The following is a 17,937-nucleotide window of genomic DNA, read 5'->3' on the forward strand; positions in this document are numbered from 1 at the left end:
TGAACCATATCCCTCCCATTAGCCCCAAAGCTCTTCCTGACACATTGTCATATGCCCCCCTAATGCCTAAAAATGCTATCCATAGAGGCCTCCGACTCGCCTCAGCTATACACTGAGTTGTGACAGATTGTCCCCCAACCATCTGTCCTTTCGGAAACCGTTCTGCAGCTCTCCTAAGACCTCCTCGCGTTCTGCCCATCCTTCCATTCATTTTCACCATCTTCATTGCTAGCCTGCATGTAATTGACGTAACCGCAATTGGTCGGCAGGATTTAATGTTGTCTTGTTTCCCTTAAAAACCTTTGTATATTAATCACATCCTGCTCAATTTCCAATATTTTGGTGCATCTCTTACCTCTATTATTTCTTCAATGATCTGACGTAATTTCAGTTTGCTTTTTTGGTCTAGTATGTTAATTAATCTCATAGATGTGCCGTCTGGTCTCGTCGCGGTTCCAATGGGAGCCTTGCTTTCTATTCTGTCCAATCTTCTTAAGCTCTTTCTCCTTTGCACTGTTGCCGTCTGTTTCATTCCCCTCAGGCTCTGCAAAGGCTGCTTCGATTGTTTGGTACAATCCTGTGCTCCATATCTCTCTCTACACTTTACCCCTCCTGTATGGACATAGTGTTGGATGCCCTCTTTCCTCTTCCCTTGTAACCTTATGTGCGCCCAAATCCTATTTGCGGCATTTCTGTCTTTCTTCATTTATCTTCATCATCCATCGGACTCCTGCCTTTCCTATTTTGGCTTAAATTAATGCCGCAGCCTCCCTTTCGCTCTCAAGGTATTCATTCCATTTTGAATCCACTTCACCTAGTGTGGTCCCCTTTTTCTTTGCCAATCTCTGTTCCCTAGATGCCTGTTGTCGTGCTATTGCTGCCTTCTTCCCTGTCCACCAACTTTTTCGTCTGTTTTCCCTTCCAGGAATTCTTCCCTTTTTGGTTCAGCCCTTCTCTAGCTCCCTTTGACCCCCCCCCCCAGGGCATCATTGTTCATCTAATGTTGCTAGACGGACATCTGTTAAGGAAAATATACCTCTATATTAAATTATGAACAAACGGTTGAAGAAAGAGTTGTCGCAACTGTGAGTTCTCCGCGCTGTATCATGTAAAACAAACGCTCAAAGAACGTATGATATGTGATCTGCTTCACATGGTGGCATGCAAGAAACCACATGATCAGCACTTGTCAACCACGGCTCTTAAGCGTTTCACGAAGGTAGGTGTTTAGGCGCGTCGGCATTTCATGCCTGAAGGTTGTGGCGCAGATATCGGATAGACGAAGCAGGTACACGCTGCACAGACGCTGACTGTGTCTGTGGCACCTTCCATCTCTGCCCACTGTCCCTTTTATGCTCCTACCTGTTTCTCGCCTTCCGCTAAAGGGAAATACAGCTCCGGTTAAACTGCCAAACCCTTCTTTCGTTTCTTCCTTAATATACCTTCCTTGATTTCTACTTCTTTCTTTCTGTTCTTTATTTCCTTCCTTCATTCCTTTGCCTCCTGCTTTCTTTCACTTTACTTCCCTCCCGGCCGCGGTGATCGAATTTCGATCGAGGCGAAATTCCTGAGGCCCGCGCATTGTGCGATCTCAGTGCACGTCAAAGAACCCCAGGTCAAAAATTCCGGAGCCCTTCTCTACGGCGTCCCTCATGGCCTGAGTCGCTTTGAGACGCTACACACCCGTAAAACAAACCTTTCCTTCCTTCCTTTCTGCTACTTTTCTTTCTTTCTTTCTGCTCTTTATTTCTCATTTCGTTCCACCATTCTTTCCTTTTGCTTTCTTCACATCCTTGCGTCTCTTCCTTCCCCTTCCCTCCTTTTTTCATAACATAAGAGTAGCGCAAAACCAGGACAATGGACAAAAGGGGAGAGAACACACACCCACAACACATCGCCTGTGTTGTGGGTGTGTGTTCTCTCCCCATTTGTCCGTCGTCCTGGTATTGCGCTACTCTTATGTTATGGATCATTACCGACTTGCCCAAATTTCCACCCTGGTGAATCATACTCCTTTTTTCCTTCCTCCTTTCTTTCATTTCTTCGTTGTCCTCGATCCTTTTGACAGTTCGTTCGTTCAGCCGTTGCGGTTCACATCTCATCCTATTAACACTTTATCCCCACAATGCGTGGCCCAGATCGGACCGCTGCACTGCGTGTCGGGAGTCGACGCCTCCGCAGCCAGCAGCATGCTCCCTTCTCGCCTCCTGGTCGCCGTGGTCCTGCTGACCACGCTGGCGACACTGCCCGGCCCGTCGGACGGGACCCTGTCGTACCTGTCTCTGCCCGCCGTTCTGGTTGGTCTCCCGGTCGGCCCGATGGCGCTGGGCTTGGGTGTGGCCGGCGTAAAGATCGCCATCGCCAGCCGCCTCCTGAAATTCCTGTTCGGCGTAGTGTTCCGGGGCCGACGCGGCCGGGAGCCCGGCATCAGCGTCCGCAAGGAGTTCGTCCACGTTCCGGCCAGGGACCTGAAGCCTCCTCCTCTGACCTTCGTCCAGCCGGTGCACTGGGCGGGTCCACCTCTGCCTTCCCATCCGCCTCCGCCGGTACACTGGGTGCCTCCACCTCCACCTATGTATCTGCGCTCGCGGTCGCTCGCGTCAGCGTTCACCCTTCCCCAACCGTACGGGCTTCCCGAACAGCACTCCGTCGTCGGCAGGAGTGGTGTACCGGCTCCCCCTCCAGTGTTCGCCAGTAACCGGCCGCCAGCATTCCAGGTGTGTGGTAGCCCGGTGGGCTCTGTTAATGCCTATGAAACACAAAAAGTGCTCGTAGAAATCTTTCATCTACACCAAGACGTTTTGATGTCTTAAATAGCCTAGATTTTATACAGCCGTGCGCAGTCTTGGAGACCTCCTGCAGGATGGATGGATGGATAAGGACGAACCCTTTAAATCGGGCGCTGGCTCAAGTCACCTAGTAATGACTCGTGAAATTTCATTCTTGTCTTCGTGTTAGCCACCAATCAGATATCCTTCGCTTGGTTACTTCTACCCGCTTAAAATCTATTTTTCTTTCACTGTCCCTAAAAATAAGCCCTGCTGCTTTCAACTGTAGGGTGTAGCCTAAGCTAATCCCGAACTATCTGTCGACGATAAGAGGTTTTTCCTTGACATCTTGTAGACTTATAAGAGGTTTTTGCTTGACATCCTGTATACTTCTAGTTTATACCTTGTTTAGCTGTAAATAAGCGTTTTAGCTCATTTGTAGCTGTGGTATTCGATGCTATGGCTAACAGAGGCCTTACCTAGCCGTGTACAAGTATTTTAGCCGTTTTGTATCCGATGTAATGTATTCCTTTTAAATGAAATGCACTTTACGAAGCGCCCAATATCCTTGAAGTCTCCGAAGCAATCAGAACTGTGAAGGAAATACAAATGTCCTCAATGCTCGGAAGGTAAAATATGTGAATTGAGGGTGCGTTAGAAACTTGTTGCTGGGCTGTCTATAGCCCTTCTTGTCTGACGTTCGGCCTGTTGTCTGCAGATTAAAGGCGTATTTGCTTTCCGCAGAAGTCTAGGCCTAAGGTAATTGGTTCATGAGATAATGCAGCAGTTTTTTTTGCAATAAAATTTTCTCTATCAAAGTGCAAATCAAAATGCTCTGCTATCTCGTGTAACAATTGCCTGGTACCTAGATCTCTGCGCAAAGTGAGAACATTCTTTTAATCTGTCGACAACTGGCCAAATGCCAGGCAAGAAGCACGAGAGAGCACAGCAACAAGTTTTCTCACCCACCTTCAAAGCACACTTTTTTTTTCTCCCAAGCAAACATAGTTAACTGAAATTTTATTTTTCCATATTTTTATCGCGACCTGAAACAAAACAAGCCATGTACAATATTATACTTGAGTTCTTGGTTTGTTGGCTTATGTATGCAGTGACTAAGTTTCATGAATCCAGTACAACTTCCTCTATATGATTACTTGTAAACTGAAAATTACGGAGTTTAATGTCCAGGAGCGACACATGGGCAACGAGGGACCCCGTAGTGCAGGGCTACGGATTAATTTGGACGACTAGGGGTTCTTTAACGTCCGCTGACAGGCATTTTTGTATTTCGACTCTATCGACGTTCGGCCGCCGCGGCCGGCATCGAATAACTTGTGACCTTGGGATCGGCAGCCGAACTCAAAACCACTTAGCCACCTCGACAGGTTTCATGAACACTTCATGATAATGGATACTGCACAGTCCATTCCGCCCTTATAAGCTTAACCAAAGCCTCTGAAGACGAGCCTCACTGATATCAATCCCATTAAGTTGAACTGCAGCACTGGCGAGGACAGAAGAGATTGTTGGCAGGAATAAAATCCGGCCAGAATGCAATCGAGCAGATTTCAATGTGTAGGAAAAATTCGCGCCTTTCCTTCCTGTGTTTAAATAAAGCTGGTCGCTTTGAAGCTATGCCACGTTGCCGGTAGCGATAATGGCACTTGATTTTTCTAGGGTTCCAATTTATCCACGGCTACGCAAGAAACCAGCTCCTAAAGGACGTAAAATATGCGAGGGCAACCTAGCTGTGCCCACTTAACTAGAGCTCAAACACATGGAAACGCCCTGTTTTAATACACCCAACGTTACACTTTGGTATGAAAACACCGGCTGACACAGCTTTGATTTGCAAATCAAAGGAGCGACACACTAGCCGACGGTTCAATCAGGCATACTAGCGGCTCAGCCGCGTTTTCTCTACTCAAGAGAAATAGAAAGCATCCACGTGTGTAGCCTCAATACCAGTTTTCCGGGCATCAAAATAAATGCCCCTGAAAACAATCTTGCTGATGTGTCATAAAATGCTGCGTTTTGTTAAAACGCTGTTTCTGAGCTCTTTGAGAGCTCTCAAGTGCCAGTTATAAAGAGCGAATTAGGTTTGCAGAGTTTATGCAACGCCTTGCAAGCATTGCGCGAAAAGAACTTGATGGATGCAGTCTACCTTTTTTAGTTGGTCCCTTGCGTTTCTTCAGCAAACGTGTAACTTTGACGTATTGTGCCAATAAAATAGACTTCCAATCCGCCGCGGTGGATCGGTGGTCATGGTGCTCGGCTTCTGACTCGAAAGACGCGGGTTCGATCCCGGCTGCAGCGGTTGAATTTCTTTGGAGAAGAAATTCTACAGACCCGTGTACTGTGCGATGTCAGTGCACGTTAAAGAACCCCAGGTGGTCGAAATTACCATAGCCCTACACATCCTAAATCAAACCTAAACCGTGCAGCTATGTGCACGGTTGCATAAGATGTGCATGGCTCTCTGGTACACTGTGCATTTCATTAATGTTAATTTTAGTAGAGGATGTATGTTTGCCTTTAGCAATTGTGATGCATGTCTAACACTTGCTTTTGATCGCTAGTATATTCCACCTTTGCAGTTTTGTGTCCCATGCTGAAAATTGCACTGTAAATGGACGTTTATGCTGTGGCTGTCTTTATCTTCAAGTAGTAATGCGTATGAATGATGTGAAACCATGTTAGAGATGGCGAGTGCTATCAAGGTAGCTCTTTTCGGGTTTTTGGTTATGCCTCCTGAGGCACGTTTACGCAATTGTCTGGAGTAAAAAATAGGAAATGAAACAATAAATTGGAGGCTTATCAAGGTTAAGCCCAGTGGATGCGAAGCATGTCCTTAGCGTTTGGAGGCATCTTGACCACATACACGCCCGGCGCAAAGACGCTGGCGCGGTTGCGGGCACAGACTGACGCGACGGCGGGCGCGCGCCGCCTCATCCCTGGGGGGGCGTCACATCACGTGATGCAGCGATGGTGGCGCCGCCGCCGCGTCGCGCGCGACGGCGCGAACCAAAGCGTGGAGGCCTCCGCCGGGCGACGTCCGACGGCGCGATATGAGGCCCCATCTGCAGACGTCATCACGTGATGTCACATCATGTGATCTCACTTCAAGGTCAATGGTGGCCACCGCCGGGAGGCGACCGACGGCGCGATATGAGGCCCCATCTGCAGCCGGTGTGACGTCATGTCACGTGACCTACTTGAAGGTCACTTGAAGGTCAATGGTGGCCACCGCCGGGCGTCGCGCGAAGGCCCGAAACCTACGTTAATATGCTTCGCATAAAATATGTTTCGCATAAAAGTACCACCTTCTAGAATTTCGAAAAATCTGTTCAGTGCTGCAGCTCAACCAATTTGGCCTTGGCGTACGCGTTTCAGTCATCGCGCGGTGCCGCACCGACCAGTTCACGTCACCCCATAGAGAACGCATCACGTGACCACCCTTCCGTCTGTAATGGCGCAGCGAGCACCCCTGCGCCGCAAGCAATCATTTTTTTTAGAAACTCTAAAAAGTGATATGGCTATTACTGACGGCCAGCTACGCACTTCTAACTGCAACAATGCACCTAATGGTAATAGTTAAACAGTTAATTATAGGAAATTAGTTAACTAGCCTGCTATAGTACGATGCAGCTTTAAAAAATAGCAGTTGGTAACGACGGACTGCAGCAGTGCGCAGTGTTCATTCAGTATTTCTCCACTCGCCAATCAACACTGAACGAAACAAGCTTTTGAATGTTTACGTAAGGGATCGCTCTGGTGCAAGGAAGATAAAGAACCAAGCCGGGCATGACTATATTAAACGAGCAAGACATCAATATTGTAGAGCTTGTAATTTTTTCTTGTGATTAGCTTCTTGTTTAGGTACCAAGAGCAGTTTTAACAACGGAGTGCTTTTTTGTCATAGGGGATTTCCATGAGGCGGTTTTGAATATGGGAAAGGGCAACTGCAGCACTTTTTTGCGAATTTCGCGATATTCAAGGATTCAGACCTATATAGGCTGTAGGTAAAGCATGCCGAGTGTTTTTGCACTAGCATTTAAAATAGTGATGTAACCGACGATTGAATTTTGCGCTTCTCGTCAATGCACCGGAGGAATGCAGGGAAACTCAGCATGACGTCACGGAAGGTATGATTTCAAATTACCGCTGCCGTCAGCCACACCCTGCCCTGACTCGTTAGACGCTGCCAAACAACTCTCGGCAGGGTTTGCCATCGGTGGCGCTGGTTTTTTTCCTTCAAAGCAGGCGTTTGTGCGTTGGAAATGTACCGATACCTTCGATGACATCATCATGCCCCCCCCCCCCCCCCCCACTTGGCGTTGTGCGCTGCGGAGAAGCTTGAAGGGCGTCGGGATTTTAATCGGCGATTGCTTCATTATTTCAAGGGCTAGCCAAAAAAAAAAAATTCGCATGCTTTACCTGCAAGTTTCACACATTCGACCCTCTTAAGCTCGTTGACTTCTAAAACCTATGCAGTTTCCATTTAAGTTGTATACCATATCTGCCAATATGGTATTATAATGTCGCCCATTTTACGAAATTCCTGTTTTACACCCGTATTACTCGAAATATTGTCGCATAATAAAGTACATGAGGATTCTTCTTTCCGCAGCCTCCTTGGACAAAGTTCGTGCGACCGCCGACTCCTCCTCTTCCTCCGCCGCCGCCAATCCATTTCGTAATCCCTCCGCCCCCGGCAGCGGCCCTGCCGGAGCCAAAGGAAGCCCCCGAGACCCGTCCCGTCACCGGCACCTTGTCAAGAGCACCCGAAACGCTTCTTGCTGACGCCCAGCCGGCAACCGGGGGCACCTTCGACCAGATCCTCAAGATCGCTCAGTCTCCAGCCGTGTCCACAATAGCGAGCAATAACCCGGAGCTAATCGTCAGACTTATCCAAGGAATCTCCGGCGCCAAACCTGCACAGACTCCGTTGGGCACGCCGCACAGCACTGCGGGGCTAACCACCAGCAAAATTGGCAACGGCGACATACAAGCGCTTTTCAACTTCGTTCGCCAGGACCCCAACCTAGTACGTAACATCGTCAGAGCAGACCCGGGCTTCGTGCCTAGCCTAGTGAATAACCTCCTGGGCATATCCGGCCAGAAGAGCCAAGAGCCGACCCCGGCACCACCGGTCAATCCATCAGAATTCGGTTTCAAAGAACCCAACGACACGAATGAAGCGGATTCGAAGGTTCCGGCTAATGTGCCCATAGACTCTGAGGAAAGCGAGACCTCTGCTACACCTTCTGGGCGCAAGCCACAAACCTCTGTCACACCATCACCTCCTAGGCAGACCGTGATGAAGCCATCAGCCTACCCTGCCCATCCTTATTCGCTTCTGGGCTATCCGTCGAGATTTTACAACACTTTCAATCACCGCCAGTCTCCTTTCGCAGTTTTCAGATTTCCCAGCAGGGCCGGTGACGTGGAACAACCCTTCTTCTCCCGTACCCCTTGGCACACGCCAACGCTGCTAAGCCAACTCCCAGATCAGCCCACCGTCGACGTCTATGAAACAGCCGGGGAAGACAAATCCGAGCCTTCGTATCAAACGGAAGTCACGACAGCACATCCCAGCTCCCAGGCTGACAGGACGGTTCAGGCAGACAAGACTGAGTCGTCCTACCAAACCGAGGTAACAGAGCCTCGAATCATCCAAGCCTACGGATCCGGTGCGAACGCCAAGCCAGGGTCCTCCTACGACAAGCCCCAGCCTTCCACTGATGATGACGTCAACAACGATCCAACCGAACCCACTGTAGAAGTCTTCGTGATCAACGAGGAACCAGAGCTCGAGCCCGATTTCCCCACCTCGGAGGAGCTGAAGGACGATGTCCACACTTCACCCAACCACGATGATAGCAAACCTTTGCCTTCTGGAGGGGTCCAGTTTGTTGCTGAGCCTCCCGCGGAAGAGGTTAATGCTCCCATTCCTGTTTTCGTGCCTGCCACGGGAAAGTTCAGGCCGGATTCTCCTGACGTCACTCATCTGAAGGGCAACGTGGACGGTTCTCCTGCTGCTGTCTCTAACCTGACAGCACACCTCAGCACTCAGGCGGAGGAGCCAGCTCTGAGAGACCAGCTTAAGCGGTCTTACCAAATCGAAGTAACACCGAAACTTCCGATCGTTCAGACCTACGAGGCTGGTAGAAATGACAAGCCCCAGACTTCTTACGGTAAGCCTGAAACCTCCTACCATGAGTCCTCCAACGACAAGCCCGAGTCTTCCACTGACAAAGAAGACAGCAAAGATGGAGTCGAACCCGACGTAGAAGTCGTGGTAGCCGAACAGCCAGTCGTCGAGCAAGATTTGCCTGCCTCAGATGATCAGAAGGGAGATGTCTATGCATCGGCCAACAACGGTGACCAGAGTTCTTTGCCGCATGACGAGAACCAGCACGTCGCTAGGCCTCCTGTGAAGCAAGTGGTGGCGCCGCCCCCGGTCAGGACCGTGTTCACGCCCGTTACGGGAAAGTTCCGCTACGATCCTTTCGGCACCAGTGATCCTGGGAAGAACGTGGCTAGCTTCCCCTTCGGTCTCTATGACCCGACTGACCTGGACACCGAGCTCCCTAAAAGCAGGTGAGTGGTACGATGGTTGATTCTACTTTCTGTTGTTAGTTGGTTGTGTACCTGCATGTGTGCAAGTGTGTGTGTGCGGGGGGGGGGGGGGGGGGGGGGGGGGGGGCTTTGCTGATCCGCTGTCGTCTTTATCACCGCTTCTTCGTTAAGAACCGCAAATTCTTCAGCAGTTTAGGAACGGTCACAAGCGCTTTCAATTGTCCTACCGCGCCTTAGTCCCTGATCACTGCCCCGATAACTGTTTTAACGTAAAAGCATCTCTTGGCTCATTAGCAGCGTTCGTCCGGCAAGACAGATCCATAGCCAAACGAACACTAGCCACAGACAATCCATACTTTGGCTTAACTGGCTTAAGACATAAAGGACAGAAATAAAAAACAATAATAATAAACTAAAAAAGAAAGATATTAAAATAAAAATAACACAAAACCAAAAAGTATACATAATAAAAATAAAACAAAAGTGGAGAACAACTCGAGGGAGAAAGGACAGGGAAAGGCTTTCCCATTTCCGCTCTTAAGCCGACTTAAGAGCAATCCTGTAATTTTTTTGAGGATGTAGCAGCAGCTAGCTGACGAACAATCTTTATGAAGTGTCAGCGCAGAGCATTAGTTCTGAATGATGCCCGCATTGTCGCAATTTGTTCTGGAGATGTTGGCAATGAATTCCGGGTTAATGAGCTTCAACTGCATGCATGAACGTGTTTTCAGTCAGCCAATTTATCATATTACACTGAGGATACATTTAGCACCGCTCGATTTGCAGGCCGAGTTTTACAATACGGCGATTTGCCCATGCCCGGATGTTGCTGCGAGCGTGACGGTCATCATAAATATCTACCTTTCCAGTGAAACAAATCGCTTGAAACAAACGCAGTGAAACGCAGGAAACAAAAAAAATAAATTACCGAGAAAGTGTGAATATCGATAGGAATATTTTTTTTCGTTTTATTATTCTTTGTAAGCCATACTGTAACATGCGCAAAATACTTCAGAGTCAGATAAGCTCGAGAGATTGGACTAATTTCAATTAAAATTGAAGTAGCTGGCAGATTCCAAGGAACGCCAAGGTATAAACACGCAGAAGACAGAAAAATAGGAGCTCAGACAGGCGACCCGTTGTAGCGCCTTCCGCAGATGGTTTCTTTTGATACCGAACCTTATTGCGGTTTTTGTAGCGTGAGTTACATTGCCCACAGTCTCGCCGTTTCGCGTGCTCCCTCCGTCGACCATACTGCGCATGCGCGAGTGACGTCACTGCGCACAGCTGGCGCGCACGCCGCCGCAGAGCCACGCGACGTCGCTGCTCACGCTACGTATATCTTGGCATAGCAGAGCTAAGCCACTGGTAACTTTTTTTTGCCTTCAGACTAAATTTTACTTTCATATCTCCTCTCGTGGTCTATACCTGCAACTGTGGTACCGCTGTAAAGCGAGCACTTTTAAGTGCGCATAGGAGGAGTGTCACTCACAGAACAATGCGCGCCGGTTAGTGGGGTGACGGAACGCACTTTGCTGGAGGAGTGTATACAATATGTGGGCGCATAAAGAAGTATACAAAAGTTTATTTCACTTGTTGTGGCACTGATTTTAAGAAAGTTTCCTCGTTATAGCAACAAGCGAACCACCACAACAAAGGAACAAGATCAAATCCAACCCTGCTGCATGCCACCATTTTCTTTCTTGTCATATTTCTGAATAGACTACGAGCTCATTTTGTCTGGTCTTGGCTTTTCTTCTATTTATAGGTTTGTTTACTTGTTAAAAACCACTTCAGCTCGTTTGATTTGCTCAATCATGTGAATTTTCGTCTCTTTTTCTATTTCTTCTACTTTTTAAAAATATTCCGCAAATTTTCTGGGGGCATCTTTTTTTACACGAGTACACTGTCCTTTCCCGTTTCGCACCGAGTAGCCTAAAGGGGTGCCACAAATATCCAGTGTGAGCACTGCAGGCCGGACAGTTTTTACAAAGGAGTGTGCTACATGCATCCCTGTTCTGCGATATCATACGCATGCCTTTATGAGCATAAAGATATCATAACTAATGATGATGACGATGATTGCCCTTTTCCGCTCCTTCTGCGTGCAGTGCGACTGGCCGCAAGCAAGAAGCTCCCAAGGCCCGCGTCCGACGCACTGCCCCGAGCCCCAGCAGCGCATCCGACCCCTGGAAGGAGGCGCGCAGCATGGACTCGCGTAAGTGCGTCTTCAAGATGGTCTGCTACATCGGCGCTAACGACCAGTCGTTCGGCCGGTTCGCGGAGAGCACCTCCTTCATCTTCAGGTACATCGGCCGTTTCGTGATCAGGTATTAACGAAGGACCCTTAATTGCAAGCGCAATTCCGATGTCGAAGTCTAATCGGCACAGCGCGCAGACCGGACACAGAAGGAGTGCACGAAGGCGATGTGTCCTTGCATCGTTCTGCTTAGCATGGCGCAAAGTCAACCGTCCCGGATGGATAGCCCTTTGCTGCAAGCAGTGTAGTAGACTGTTTCGAGGTCCGTTCAGCTGTTTTTAACGCGAAAGCGCTACTTTACTCGCGAAGCTGAAAACCCGAGGTATCTGGGAAGCCTCAACCCCCCTCCCCGCTACCTGATAGCACGACTGGTTGACTATGAGGTAATTGGAACAAAGTTCCAGTGGCTTTAGGCGACTACATAGCGGCGACTCACGCAACTCAACTACGAGAGGCGTGGGGGAGCCTCGCGCCGCGCCGCCGCCTCTTCCCACATGTGCCCTCTCTCGGTCTCCGCTGTTGCTCCAGAACACGGACTTCGCCTTGAACCGCCGGCGCGCTCCGCCATCCCGCTCCCGACTCGCGAGAGCCATCGGTGCCGGAATTACGCAAGCAACCGCGCGGCGATGTACGCGCGCTTCTCCTGCCATGTCTTTGTGTTGCTTCAAGTGCTTTCGCCCGGCATACTCGGTGCAACTACGTCAAAACCCTACCGCTTTATTTTTGTTTCATGATCTCATTTGCGTTAGTATACCTGCATCACCCTTGTTGTGTGAACAAGGTAAAAGTTTCAATGTGTGCAATTGTGCGGGGCCTTGAATACAGCACTACGAATTTTAAGTGATCGCTCCGAGGGCATTCTTGTTCTTTCTTGTGCCACCATTGAGCGTGGCCCTTTTAAGGGATCGGATGAAAAGTATTAATTAAATGTAGTGGCCACGGCAGTAATGTTGAAGGTATACGAGGTACAAACTAGAGGAGAGCTCTGTGGATTAATTTCGATACTACTGAGTTTCTTCGACAGCATTTCACCTCCGCCGAAATTCTGCAGATTCTCATGACCATGCTAGCATGACAAAGCAGAGAGTGGACAATCCTGAACCATGCATGGAGGATACTATGCCCTTTCATCTGCCACTCCTTATATTGTCGTGAGACTTCCTGCATTGTCAGGGTGATTACATTCGGCCGACGCCATTGCTTGGAAGAGGGGTCCTTTGACGCATAAAAGCAACTTCGTTGGTTTCGGCGCTGCTGCAGATAACATTTTTACGCAATGGCAGGTGGAGATTGGCTGTTTCTACGCGCATATTGCATTACATTAACAGTATTTAAGTAATTTCCGCAGCGCAGTGGTTACTGGACCCTAAACTAATCTGAAGTTGGGATCATCACCAGGGACAAACTAGTTGACTAACGCCCTCTGTTTACAGGAACGTGAAAGCGCTCATGGGCAGCAGCGAAGTACCCACCGACTACAGCCGCGCTTACGAAGTGGGCCGTACGCACGGAGGGGAAGGCTGCCGCATCAAGTACAACACGTGTCCCATGGCCGTCGTCGACCTGGTCAGCCTCTCGGCGAACTTCGGTTGAGCACGCCAGAACTGGCGACGCTTTCCGGAGGATGGCGCCACGCGGGAGTCTCGCGCCTAGTCACGACGCACCTGACCTTGGCGGTTAACGGGAACCTCGTACTTGATTTCCTGACTGTATTATATTAGCAAACTGAAACCAAAACTTCCAGTTTGTATGCCAATTTAGCTTACACAAGCTGGCATGTTTTTATGTATCTAGTGGACTTTCTGTCGTTTGTACACTAATTGTCGGAGTGTTATATGTAAAGCGCGTGCGCACTGCGTTCTATTTATTGGGGCTCATCAAAGGTCATCTGTGTTACCCTGTAAATATATTATAGCGCCCGGCGACGCTATAAAGCGCCGGCGCTAAGATCGGCGTTACAGCGCGCGCTAGAAAGAGAATAAAGATCGACCGCGCGTGCTCGGGGCGCACGCCCGGCACGGGCAGTTCGGAACGAGAAGCCTGCCACGCTGGTCGTCTCTGTCTGGTGCTCCGCTGCGACCCCGCAAAATCCACATCGTGGTGACCCGGAGAGCCGCGCCTTCTATCCCAGCGGCGTCCCAGCATGGCAGGCTGGCAAGACCTGGATTTCAACCCCCCGCTTCCAGCGTTCCGGCCTGCAGGCGTCGGCGGGTGGTTCGCCCAACTGGAGGCTGCGATGTACTTGAACGGCATTACCATCCAGCCGTTCAAACACGCAGTCCTTTGCGACATTCTCCCGCCTGATCTCCTCTGCCGACTCGCCTGCCCTGCCTCGGGATGCCGGCCCTACGACGATTTGCGCGCTGCCGTCCTCGTCTACTACGGCGCATCATACTACCCGCTGCCGCTCCATGATGAGGCGGACTCGCTTTCGCCACCGCCAGCGCCTGCGCCCGCACCAGCATCGCACTCGTCTTCGGCTGCATCCTCCAGAAACAGCACGCCGCAACCGTCACTGGCCAGTACTCTTCCGCCCCAGTCCAGCGTCTCCGGCCCGGTTGCTTTCACACTGACCGCCCCCTCGAATTCCTGCCCTCTCGCCAAGGACCTGGCTCAAGACGAGTGGCAGCCACCCGAGCTTCTCGACCCTTCACGTCTGCAGCTGTGGCCGTTCCGCCCGCACAGCCCTGTAGTTTGGTTTCTGCAAGTGGACGCTCAGCTGTACGTGAACGGCGTCCGATCACAGATCTGGCGGTACCTCCTCGTGAAAAGGGAGTTGCCCGCCGATCTCTTTACCCAGCTTGACCTTTCGCCGCCGGGTGAACACCCTTATCATGACTTGAAGGACGCCTTCTTCAAGTTTTTCGGCTCAAACCTTCCCCGTCCTGCGTCCCACGCGGTACAACAAGCTTCGGCTCTAGACGCCGATCCACGTGTGAGCACCCGTCCCACGACTCCTGCCCAGCCCTGCTTGCCAGCTGTGGTGCCTGCCTTGGGACCACCACCAGAAGAGGTCTCTCTCGACCCGACCTGCGGCGCAGCCCCGCTCCTCGTCACATGTTCGCCTGTCCCCTCATGCCTCTCTCCGGTGAGCCCATCTGTCCTTCCTGTCGCGGGGCACGCATGCACGCCACACCAAGACCCTGTCGCTGCTAATGCGCAACCCGCACTGCTTCCCACGGCTCCCTGGTCATCTGGCGGCTTCGCAAGTGACTCTGCCTCTGCGCCAAACGAGACAGTCACCGGAGGTAGCATGCATGCGACATGGACGCGCCTCAGCGGGCCCCCTCCAGCACCGCCTGTCGTAGCAGCACCAGCGCATCCCGTTTCTTCCGACGCTCACGGGCCGGATTTGCGCCCTACTCCTGCATCCACCGCTGCCACTACCCAAGCAGTCCTGGCTTTCCAATCAGATGGCAGCCGCCCGTTGCTCACTCCGCCTTCGCCTGCCATGCCGTTGCTGCGCCGCCACGAGCGACTGCGCCATCGCCTCCGCTTCTACCACTGCTGCTGTATCAGGCGGCACCTACTACCCCGCCGGCTGGGGCGACGCACTTCACACGCTCGGACATCTGTACGTTGGTTGATGTTCAGGCCATCCTCGAGCCCACTGCCACCACTACTAGTTTCTCTGAAGACTGCTTTACGACCATCTCGTCGACGCTTACTGGGTGACTTTTCATGTCTGCTGCCCCGGGCCTGCGCCCCGAGCACGCGCGGTCCATCTTTATTCTCTTTCTAGCGCGCGCTGTAACGCCGATCTTAGCGCCGGCGCTTTATAGCGTATTACCAATAGAGGGCGTCATATTTCTTTCTTGCAATTTCTAGAACTTCGCCTTGTTTTAGTTCATATGTGAAGTGCTGCGATGCACACTGCATTGTGTTTATTCGTGTCTCTGTAAATATATTACAAATAAAGTTGGTCAAATTTCTTTCTTCCAAATTCTGGAACAGCGTTTTTTTTTCTTTTAAAAGCAAGATATTTACTGACCTAGGTTCCCACGCAGACTAAGAAACTCAAGTGAGAGAGTGTATGCAAAGGCTAGAAGAACCATCACTAAATCGAACTATCAAAGCTTCTTTGCTTCGTTCGAAATCTGTCCTCGATGAATCGCGCAAATGGGTCAAACACCCATTTACAGCGGTTGATTCAAATGGATTGCATGACAAGATGCAAGCATCACAGAAGATGACATTTTCGCGGAAGAAAGATGTGTAAAAAGGCAATGAAGCTTTACTAAACAGTTGCTGCTCTGTAGGCGCGTTAAACGTGTTCCTCATCTTCTCGCGGGGTACGCAGATTTGATTCGAAAAGAGTTTAAATCGACGCTGTTTACGTACCGTACGCTTAAATACGCTAAACGCGATCATTTCGTGGGATATGAGATTAGTCGCATTCGTACCACAACGTTTTCAACGGATGAATGGACGATAGCGTACCCTGTGAAACAGGATGGAGACAGTTTCCATCTCTGCAATAAAACAGATGATGATGATAGTGTGGCATAGCCCTTTGTAGTGGGCGGGGCGCAAAAGATAGGCGCAAGCTCAGCCTAGTGGTGCCGTCTGGTTGTTACAAAGGGAGCCATTTTTGGCACCAAACCGACGCTGCTCCGGTGAAACTGGCTGCGAAGCGGTGACCATGGTTCATTGCACGACTGTGGGGTGCGCGAGCCGCACTCAGATCAAGAAACTGAAGACCAATTAGAAGTACTGTATATTTGTCAAGATCCCGAAGGTGCACTGCAGGCATGATAGGGGGGGGGGGGGGGGGGGGGGGGAGCTGTGAGAACGGAGGCGCCGCGAATTGGGCGTCTTGATGCACATGGGGGTCAACAGGTACGGAATTAACAAAAACTCGGATAAGTACTGAATTCTTTCACGATCATTCTTTTCAGGTACACGGCTTTACATCTGCAAACCATTAGAAGAACGTTTGTGGCCTAACGCTGTAGTATACCTAAGCTAGCCTTTCGGTTGTGGCCGAAGTTTGGCATATGCTTAGCGATAAGGGTTAAAAGCGTTCCATATGCCACTGCTTTTGCCTGAAGGTTAATATAAGATATGGCTGGCCTCAGCTATCGCGCCTACAGTTCGTTTCGGTGAATGTTGGCGCTTTTTAAGGCGAATGCCTTTAAGCGCTCATACTCTGCGACCATGACTATCCGTCCGTCCGTTACATCTGAAGTGAAAGTCGGAACTAGTCATGACTACTGCGCCATTAACCAGCAATGACTATATAGACACGACTAAATGGTCATTAACCAGTCAAGACCGGCACACACAGAGCGTTCACATGACGTGAGCGCTACCTGGGGACGAACAAGCGGGACGTCAAGCCCGCGTTCTCAATGAATGCACAGGGGCTCACGATTGTTTTGTAACGGGTACGCGCACTTCAGCTTACTATATCTTCAGACTATCCGGGATGATTATTTACCTGTTTATTTATTTATTATTTTTCCTTGGGAGAGGGAAGTTGCCGATAGAAAACAGCGGAGTAGCTCCAAAAGCCTTCCAGTGAATCCGAAATTTCCCGTCTCAAGGGTGCCGTTGTCGCATCCTCTCAGCAGCACTGGTCGCTTGCTTATCACAACAAATTCTCTCTCTCTCCCACTTGTGTTCAAAGCAGGGGTGCGAACGCGAGGAGCAGGTCGAGGTATGTGCAAGAAAGTGTAGCATTGTACCTTTTCGACAACTACACGACATCTCGAAAGCTGGCGTTAACCGGCATTCAGGACCATCCCCCTCCCCCCGTCTTCTTTTCTAAAAAGAATGCTGTGGGGGGCGACTGACTCATCTTCCGTCTCGCACTGAACCTTTCTTTTGGCAGAGCAGGAAGTGAAAACGCTGACCCTAAAAAAGGGTCTTTGGTTTCGAGAATTTTCCTGGAAGCAAGGTTTCCACCGCTGGCAGCGGCGTGCGTTCGGGGAAAATGTCTTGTTCATCGGCGATGCAAACCGAACGGTGACCGTCGTATTCACGCCCATCAGAGCTCTTTGGGCGCCGTTGGAATAGCATACTGCAGGAAGCCGAAACTTGTGCCATTGCGTAGAAAGTGATCAAACGCCAGGCAGCGAAGAACTGCATTAAAAAGCACATCGAGGGGGGCCCTCGAAATAACTAAACGTGGTGGTCAACTTTGAATGACGTTTTCTGAATTCTCCTTTCCTGGGTTGTTTCCCACCTTGTGGAACACATACCTTCACGACTGTTTCGTTTATTTTGACCTAGTTTGTTTCGTTGCAATCAGAACCGCACTAAATGCAGGGGCAGACAATGTTTTGTAGTTTTTGTGAATCTGAATTCAACGCTCTAGCTCAG

At 50.2% G+C, this 17,937-nt stretch overlaps 1 protein-coding gene across 1 annotated transcript; it reads left to right on the plus strand.

The window, feature by feature from the left end:
• The first annotated feature begins 2,189 nt into the window (after positions 1 to 2,189).
• Positions 2,190 to 13,206, plus strand: LOC149331430 (uncharacterized). The gene is made up of 4 exons (XM_089555499.1): positions 2,190 to 2,717; positions 7,402 to 9,374; positions 11,465 to 11,670; positions 13,058 to 13,206. Exons 1-4 carry the CDS (start codon positions 2,190 to 2,192, stop codon positions 13,204 to 13,206), a joined length of 2,856 nt encoding a protein of 951 aa, XP_089411625.1.
• Positions 13,207 to 17,937: the final 4,731 nt, after the last annotated feature.

The sequence above is a fragment of the Amblyomma mixtum genome, chromosome 8 (genome assembly GCF_055824585.1).
Source record: "Amblyomma mixtum isolate Tamu chromosome 8, ASM5582458v1, whole genome shotgun sequence".
Classification (NCBI taxonomy): domain Eukaryota; kingdom Metazoa; phylum Arthropoda; class Arachnida; order Ixodida; family Ixodidae; genus Amblyomma; species Amblyomma mixtum.